Here is a 9,338-nt window from a genome sequence, read left to right as displayed (position 1 = left end):
CAATATAGGCTGAAGTATAGATCTGGTAACTCATTATAGGCTGAAGTAAAGATCTGGTAACTCATTATAGGCTCAAGTAAAGATCTGGTAACTCATTATAGGCTGAAGTATAGATCTGGTAACTCATTATAGGCTGAAGTAAAGATCTGGTAACTCATTATAGGCTCAAGTAAAGATCTGGTAACTCATTATAGGCTCAAGTAAAGATCTGGTAACTCATTATAGGCTGAAGTATAGATTTGGTAACTCATTATAGGTTCAAGTATAGATCTGGTAACTCATTATAGGCTGAAGTATAGATCTGGTAACTCATTATAGGTTCAAGTATAGATCTGGTAACTCATTATAGGTTCAAGTATAGATCTGGTAACTCATTATAGGTTCAAGTATAGATCTGGTAACTCATTATAGGTTCAAGTATAGATCTGGTAACTCATTATAGGTTCAAGTATAGATCTGGTAACTCATTATAGGCTGAAGTATAGATCTGGTAACTCATTATAGGCTGAAGTATAGATCTGGTAACTCATTATAGGCTGAAGTATAGATCTGGTAACTCATTATAGGCTGAAGTATAGATCTGGTAACTCATTATAGGCTGAAGTATAGATCTGGTAACTCATTATAGGCTGAAGTATAGATCTGGTAACTCATTATAGGCTGAAGTATAGATCTGGTAACTCATTATAGGCTCAAGTATAGATCTGGTAACTCATTATAGGCTGAAGTATAGATCTGGTAACTCAGTATAGGCTGAAGTAAAGATCTGGTAACTCATTATAGGCTGAAGTATAGATCTGGTAACTCATTATAGGCTGAAGTATAGATCTGGTAACTCATTATAGGCTGAAGTATAGATCTGGTAACTCATTATAGGCTGAAGTATAGATCTGGTAACTCATTATAGGCTCAAGTAAAGATCTGGTAACTCAGTATAGGCTCAAGTATAGATCTGGTAACTCATTATAGGCTGAAGTATAGATCTGGTAACTCATTATAGGCTGAAGTATAGATCTGGTAACTCAATATAGGCTCAAGTATAGATCTGGTAACTCAGTATAGGCTGAAGTATAGATCTGGTAACTCATTATAGGCTGAAGTATAGATCTGGTAACTCATTATAGGCTGAAGTAAAGATCTGGTAACTCATTATAGGCTGAAGTATAGATCTGGTAACTCATTATAGGCTCAAGTAAAGATCTGGTAACTCATTATAGGCTGAAGTATAGATCTGGTAACTCATTATAGGCTGAAGTATAGATCTGGTAACTCATTATAGGCTGAAGTATAGATCTGGTAACTCATTATAGGTTCAAGTATAGATCTGGTAACTCATTATAGGTTCAAGTATAGATCTGGTAACTCATTATAGGTTCAAGTATAGATCTGGTAACTCATTATAGGTTCAAGTATAGATCTGGTAACTCATTATAGGTTCAAGTATAGATCTGGTAACTCATTATAGGCTGAAGTATAGATCTGGTAACTCATTATAGGCTGAAGTATAGATCTGGTAACTCATTATAGGCTGAAGTATAGATCTGGTAACTCATTATAGGCTGAAGTATAGATCTGGTAACTCATTATAGGCTGAAGTATAGATCTGGTAACTCATTATAGGCTGAAGTATAGATCTGGTAACTCATTATAGGCTGAAGTATAGACCTGGTAACTCATTATAGGCTGAAGTATAGATCTGGTAACTCATTATAGGCTCAAGTATAGATCTGGTAACTCATTATAGGCTCAAGTATAGATCTGGTAACTCAGTATAGGCTGAAGTATAGATCTGGTAACTCATTATAGGCTGAAGTATAGATCTGGTAACTCATTATAGGCTCAAGTATAGATCTGGTAACTCATTATAGGCTCAAGTATAGATCTGGTAACTCATTATAGGCTGAAGTATAGATCTGGTAACTCATTATAGGCTGAAGTATAGATCTGGTAACTCATTATAGGTTCAAGTATAGATCTGGTAACTCATTATAGGCTCAAGTATAGATCTGGTAACTCATTATAGGCTGAAGTATAGATCTGGTAACTCATTATAGGCTGAAGTATAGATCTGGTAACTCATTATAGGCTGAAGTATAGATCTGGTAACTCATTATAGGCTGAAGTATAGATCTGGTAACTCATTATAGGCTGAAGTATAGATCTGGTAACTCATTATAGGCTCAAGTATAGATCTGGTAACTCATTATAGGCTGAAGTATAGATCTGGTAACTCATTATAGGCTGAAGTAAAGATCTGGTACTCCTTATAGGCTGAAGTATAGATCTGGTAACTCATTATAGGCTGAAGTATAGATCTGGTAACTTATTATAGGCTGAAGTATAGATCTGGTAACTCATTATAGGCTGAAGTAAAGTCAGTGATTGCATCTGAAATGGCATCCTATTCCCTATTTAGTTCACTACTTTTGAGAAGAGGCCTATAATGTCATTTTGGACGCAGTCAGTCTTGTTGACCCATCTCCCACTGTGCTATAGCTAGCTCCATGCCTCTCCTGTTCCCCTCCCTCCCTCCCTCCCTCCCTCCCTCCCTCCCTCCCTCCCTCCCTCCCTCCCTCCCTCCCTCCATGCCTCTTCCCTCTCCTGTTCCCCTGCCTCCCTCCCTCCCTCCCTCCCTCCCTCCCTCCCTCCCTCCCTCCCTCCCTCCCTACCTTCATGTTGCTGCTTGCCTCCATGTTATCACAAAGAGAAGTTAGTTAGCTAACATTAGTCATATTAAGGTAAAGTACATTCTTTAAGGAGAAGTTAGCTAGCTAGTCATATTAAGTTAAAGTACAGTCTTTAAGAAGTTAGTTAGCTAGCTAGTCATATTAAGATAAAGTACAGTCTTTAAGAAGTTAGCTAGCTAGTCATATTAAGGTAAAGTACACTCTTAAAGGAGAAGTTAGCTAGCTAGCGTTAGTCATATTAAGGTAATGTACACTCTTAAAGGAGAAGTTAGCTAGCTAGTCATATTAAGGTAATGTACACTCTTAAAGGAGAAGTTAGCTAGCTAGTCATATTAAGGTAATGTACACTCTTAAAGGAGAAGTTAGCTAGCTAGTCATATTAAGGTAAAGTACATGCTAAGGATAAGTTAGCTAGCTAGCGTTAGTCATATTAAGGTAATGTACACTCTTAAAGGAGAAGTTAGCTAGCTAGACATATTGAGGTAAAGTACACTCTTAAAGAAGTTAGCTAGCTAGTCATATTAAGGTAATGTACACTCTTAAAGGAGAAGTTAGCTAGCTAGTCATATTAAGGTAAAGTACAGTCTTAAAGGAGAAGTTAGCTAGCTAGTCATATTAAGGTAATGTACACTCTTAAAGGAGAAGTTAGCTAGCTAGTCATATTAAGATAATGTACACTCTTAAAGGAGAAGTTAGCTAGCTAGTCATATTAAGGTAATGTACACTCTTAAAGGAGAAGTTAGCTAGCTAGTCATATTAAGGTAAAGTACAGTCTTTATCTCTCCACACTGACGGACTTGTTGTGAGCCAAGTATTGTGTGCTGGCCAGCGGGACGAATAGTTGTAACTGTACAATATTTGTTACATTGTACTTGCAAGAATAGTTACAGTGTATTAAGAGTATACTCAAACAAAATAACACAACATTTCCCCATATACCCCATAGAAACTGTTATCAGTTTATCTCTTAGTGTCACATGACAATAGGCCATACAGGAACTCATATGGCAACTTGATCATCAGAGACTTTTGTGAGAAAAATCAATCAGGTCATTATGCAACAGACGGAGCCATTGAATTGGTGAGACTGAAATGCTGCTCTGGGGTTTTCATCCTGGATTGTCAAGATGGCTGCTTCTCTCTCTCTCTCTGTCTCTCTCTCTCCTCTCTCTCGCTCTCGCTCTCGCTCTCTGTCTCTCTCTCGCTTCCTCTCTCTGTCTCTCTCTCTCTCTCTCTCGCTCCTTCTCTCTCTCTCTCTCTGTCTCTGTCTTTCTCTCTCTCTCTCTCTCTCTCTCATTCTCTCTCTCTCTCTCTCTCTCTCTCTCTCTCTCTCTCTGCCAGGAAGAAACCTGTTTGTAGTTCTCCTGGAATTTGGCAGTGGATTGAAATGGAAAAGATATTCATTGAATTGATTTATAAGGTATGAGCTACACGTACAGCCAATAAAATGTTATGTCGCTAGTTGAACATGGAATATACTCTGAGCGGACAAAACATTAGGAACACCTGCTCTTTCCATGACATCGACTGACCAAGTGAAAGCTATGATCCCTTATTGATGTCACGTGTTAAATCCACAACAAACTCAATATTAGGAAGGTGTTCCTAATGTTTTGTACACTCAGTGTATTGTTTCACATGTACATCTTTCTGGTAAGATGGTCGACTTAAAAAGAAAAGCTATAGTCAACTGAATCCCCTGACCATGACGTCGAGTAAATGACTAAAATAAAAAGAAATGAACCAGTCTAATCATATCACTTGGAAAGCAATAGATTAAGACTTTTAGGGAATTAAGGATATCCTCATTGCAAACAAACATGAACGGAACGTGTCAACAACGTGTATTTAATTTTGAGACCGTGTGTGTGTGTGTGTGTGTGTGTGTGTGTGTGTGTGTGTGTGTGTGTGTGTGTGTGTGTGTGTGTGTGTAACAGTAGGTTATCAAGCTATGAAGCCAGTCACAGTAAAGTGAACCACCTCCCTGTGCAGATACAGATAAGCCTTCACTGCTCACATACTCCAGCTTTCAGCGTTGCTGTTGAGTTGTCGGGGCAGTGGGACTAGTCTGAGTCCCAAATTCCACCCTACACTCTATATAGTGCACTACTACCACAGAGCCCTGGTCAAAAGTAGTGACAAATAAAGGGAATAGGGTGCCATTTGGAACGCAACCCTATGATCACAATAAATCTTTCAGTTCAGTTGGCTACACCTGTAAACTCAGCCCTTCATGTGTCTAACAGCAACATTCTCCAGGCTGAGGATTGGAGTGAGCCCCCACTCCACGCCGTCCCCTCTACTCAATTCAAGGGCCTTTATTGGCATGCAAGTGAAGTAGATAATAAACAATAAAAATGAACAGTAAACATTACACTCACAAAAGTTCCAAAAGAATAAAGACATTTCAAATGTCATATTATGTCTATGTACGGTAGTGTAACGATGTGCAAAGAGTTAAAGTACAAAAGAGGAAATAAATAAACATTACTCTCCTCCTCCTCCCCCCTCTACTTCTCTCTACGTTCCTCTCCTCCTCCTCTCCTAGGCTCTTCTCTCACCTCCCCCTCCTCCTGCCCCCCCCTCTCTCTACTCATTCAATTCAAAGGCTTTATAGGCATGGGAAACATGTGTTTACATTGCCAAAGCAAGTGCAATAGGTCACAAAATCTTGCTGCTGTGATGGCACACTGGTATTTCATCCAATAAATATGGGAGTTTATCAAAATTGGATTTGTTTTTTTGAATTATTTGTAGGTATGTGTAATCTGAGGGAAATGTGTCTAATATGGTCATACATACTCTCAATCTCCTCCCCCCTCACCTCATTCTCCCACATACTCCTCCCTCCTTGTCTCTCCTCTTTCCTCCTCCCTCCTTCCTCCCCTCCCCTCCCCCTCTCTGTCCTAATACTCCAGGCCAGCTCCAGGGCCAGGCAGGGAGGCCAGTACAATGCTCCTTTCAGCTGTCTGTTTACTAAGTCTAGCCCACTGAGGGTCACTGGGCCTGAATACATTTATAACTTAGCTACAATAGTGAAGCCAGTGCCGTGTCTGTGTCACTGCAGTCACTTATCAAGGTGGAGTAGATAATAACTTTAACTCAGGAACGGGCATAGGTTACATTCCTGGCACACCTCACTCTAAAAACAGCTAGGCGGCTAACGTTAACTAGCTGGCTAACGTTAGCTAGGCGAGGGGTTAGGGCTCCCGAGTGGCGCAGCATTCTAAGGCACTGCATCTCAGTGCTAGAGGTGTCACTACAGACCCTGGTTTGATTCCAGGCTGTATCACAACCTGGCGGTGCACAATTGGCCCGGCGTCTTCCGGGCCAGGGTACGCCGTCATTTTAAATAAGAATTTGTTCTTAATATTCTTAACTGACTTGCCTAGTTAAATAAAGGTTAAATAAAATAAATCAAAAACTAAGGTTACGTTTAGGAGTTAGGTTAAAGGGTTAAGGTTAGGGGAAAGGTTAGCTAACATGCTAAGTTGTTGAAAAGTCACTAAAAAGTAGTAAGTAGTTGAAAAGTTGCTAATTAGCTCAAATACTAAGTTGTCCATGATGAGATTCAAACTCGCCCGAACCATGAAAAACAGCCCCAGACCATTATTCCTCCTCCACCAAACTTTACAGTTGGCACTATGCATTCAGGCAGGTAGCGTTCTCCTGGCATTCACCAAACCCAGATTCATCCATTGGACTGCCAGATGGTGAAGCGTGATTCATCACTCCAGAGAATGTGTTTCCACTGCTCCAGAGTCTAATGGCAGGGAGCTTTACACTACTCCAGCCGACGCTTGGCATTGCACATGGTGATCTTAGGCTTGTGTGAGGCTGCTCGGCCATGGAAACCCATTTCATGAAGCTCCCGATGAACAGTTCTTGTGCTGACGTTGCTTCCAGAGGCAGTTTGGAACTCGGTAGTGAGTGTTGCAACCAAGGACAGACGATTTTTACGCGCTTCAGCACTCGGCGGTCCTGTTCTGTGAGCTTGTGTTGTCTACCACTTTGCGGCTGAGCCGTTGTTGCTCCTAGACGTTTCCATTTAACAAAAACAGCACTTACAGTTGACCGGGGCAACTCTAGTAGGGCAGAAATCTTACGACCTGACTTGTTGGAAAGGTGGCATCTTATGTTGAAAGTCACTGAGCTATTCGGTATCGGCCATTCTACTGCCAATGTTTCCTATGGAGATTGCATGGCGGTGTGCTCGATTTAATACACCTGTCAGCAACGGGTGTGGCTGATATAGCCGAATTCACTAATTTGAAGGGGTGTCCACATACTTTTGGCCATGTAGTGTATTTACCAACCTCTGTGGTCCTCTTACTATGCGGTTAGTTCTACCAACACATAGACTTATATTTACCAACCTCTGTGGTTCTATTTGTTACAGTTTCTATCTTTCTCGAGTGCTTATTACACTGTACTGGATTTGAACAATGTAGTAGTCTCACACACACAAGAGAACCATGACAAACACATTAAATATAGTACTTAGCTATGATGATATACTTATGAGCGTGATCCTATTCCAGTATCATGTTGTTCTATACAGTCTATCGGAATAATCTGTCGTCTACATTTCAATGGCTTCCGCCCACCCACCTCCTTTGTTGCTGCATTTACATTCTACAACACATCAATCCAGTTTTATTTTATTTAGTGATTAAACAATACTACCATCCTAACAAAATGTTCAGTTCTAACCTAAAATGTAGCCTACTTACAACATACTGACATATATTCTTCTACTGGCAATAAATTGTAAGAAATATATTTCAAAATAAATATTATCCTAACGATACTGTTGCTTATTTGACTATACAACAGTGTAATTATCAAAACAAAAGTAGATTGAAACAGATTTTTAATAAGAAGCAGTTATTTATTGTTCGAAGCGTTTTTCAATAATGCAATGACAGCATCAAGCAATGGTGTAGAATAATCCAACGAGCACGGATGTGATTGGTTCGTAGGTCTCACTCCTACCCATTTAACCACTCCCCCAACACAGCATTGTCAATAACACCATAAACAGACAGTATCAGAAAACAATCATATATTGTAACAGTAACCAATATCTGTTGAATTGAGGTATGTTTTCTCTCCTACATCTAATGTAAACATACATTTAATGTAAACAGAAATACATTACATTTAGATACCAGGTTCTTTTACATGTCTATCGGTGGTTCGGTCCCACTGAATGTGTCACAAAAGTCATTGAAGTCTTTCTGCATGAAATCTTCACTCTGCATCACGTCGTTATCTGACGGGAAATACTGCATACTGTTACTCTCCTGCTCCTCTTGGTACAAATCCCCTAAATTGAAGAAGGGGAACTGCTGGCACTTGGCCAGTTGTCGGGGGAAGAACCGTGCTGGCGTTGTTGTGAGATCTGGACTGTCGAGGAGAGCGCCCCTTGCGTTCTCTAGCACGCCTAGATACGAGTCCATATCTGTGAAATCAGTTTCGCAGTCAGACCCACTGTCTGTGCCGATGGAGTCCGAACGCATATGCATCATCTGGTATTTTTCGTGCATCAGGAACTGGTTGGTGTTCCTCGGAGCTCTCATTCCTGGCGCTCTGTTGCCTTTGATGTTGACAGGACGCAGTGACGTCATCATACGAGGTGGTCGGTTCTGTTTGTAGAACTGGCTGGGGTGGTGAGGATGATGATGCCCATGCACCCTTCCTCTCTTCCCCCGATACCCTTGCTGCCTCCTCCCGTTCTTGGACCAACTAAGCTTGCTGTTGTCCCCTCTCCTTGCCTGCTGCCCATCCTTCTGTTGGTCTTTGCAAGCAGGTCGGTCACTGTAGACCCGCCACTGGCACATCATTGCCTTCCCATACATCTCTTGTTCGAAAAGCATCAGAAACGCAGTTTAAGTGCTTCCCTGAGCTTCACATTCTCTTTTCCGCTGCTGTCAGCGGCTAGGTAACAAAGAAATTGTAATTTCTCTGTATGGGGTTTCGTATACTTTCGTGGATCACCACACGAAAACCCCTAAAAGTCTACCTTTTTACAATCTTCTTCGTTTTTTTCTTGACCACTGGCTTTAGAGAGTACATAGCCTGGTAGCACGCCTCTGGTACAAGCAGCTTGACCTGCTCGGGGCTACAGCTGCGCTATCTAGCCTGTCACACCCCTTTTCTCTCGTCAAATAGTACAATTTAAAAAAAATACGACTATAGAAGATAGTCAAATAAGTTTCGAGTTTCAGGTGAATTTCTTGCTTATTTTTAATTGATAGCTAACTAGTGACCCTGTTGTTGTTGTGTATATCTTATCCAACTGAAGTGACAGTTGCAAATGGTACTGGAAAGTGGGCTCGAGCGTTTTATATAGAAATGGAACATTCGACTGTTGGCTGGATACGCGGGGGTGTTCCACGTTTCACTATCCAAAACATTAAATACATCTAACAAATAGATATCCAGAAACCTGTGTATTTATGATAATGTATTTATTTTATGTGCAAATAGAAAACAAATATTTCACAACAATCAAAACGACTGGCTAATCTAGCTGGAATTATGAAAACACCAAACCTTTCAGACAGTAATAGACTAGTCCAATTCTTTTTATGACGTTTAGGGTGCATCGTTACATTGGACTTAATCCCGTTGCACACGTACTGCACG

The 9,338-nt window shown here is 40.6% G+C and overlaps 1 protein-coding gene across 1 annotated transcript; it reads right to left on the bottom strand.

Moving 5' to 3' along the window:
• Positions 1–7,556: 7,556 nt before the first annotated feature.
• On the bottom strand, positions 7,557–9,002 carry wu:fb55g09 (coiled-coil domain-containing glutamate-rich protein 1). The gene has a single exon (XM_038983917.1). It carries the CDS (start codon positions 8,564–8,566, stop codon positions 7,868–7,870), a length of 699 nt encoding a protein of 232 aa, XP_038839845.1. The 5' UTR covers positions 8,567–9,002; the 3' UTR covers positions 7,557–7,867.
• Positions 9,003–9,338: the final 336 nt, after the last annotated feature.

The sequence above is a fragment of the Salvelinus namaycush genome, unplaced genomic scaffold, assembly GCF_016432855.1.
Source record: "Salvelinus namaycush isolate Seneca unplaced genomic scaffold, SaNama_1.0 Scaffold20, whole genome shotgun sequence".
Taxonomy (NCBI): domain Eukaryota; kingdom Metazoa; phylum Chordata; class Actinopteri; order Salmoniformes; family Salmonidae; genus Salvelinus; species Salvelinus namaycush.
The sequence above is the reverse complement of the archived record's forward strand: the minus strand, read 5'-3'. Positions and strand labels throughout refer to the sequence as shown.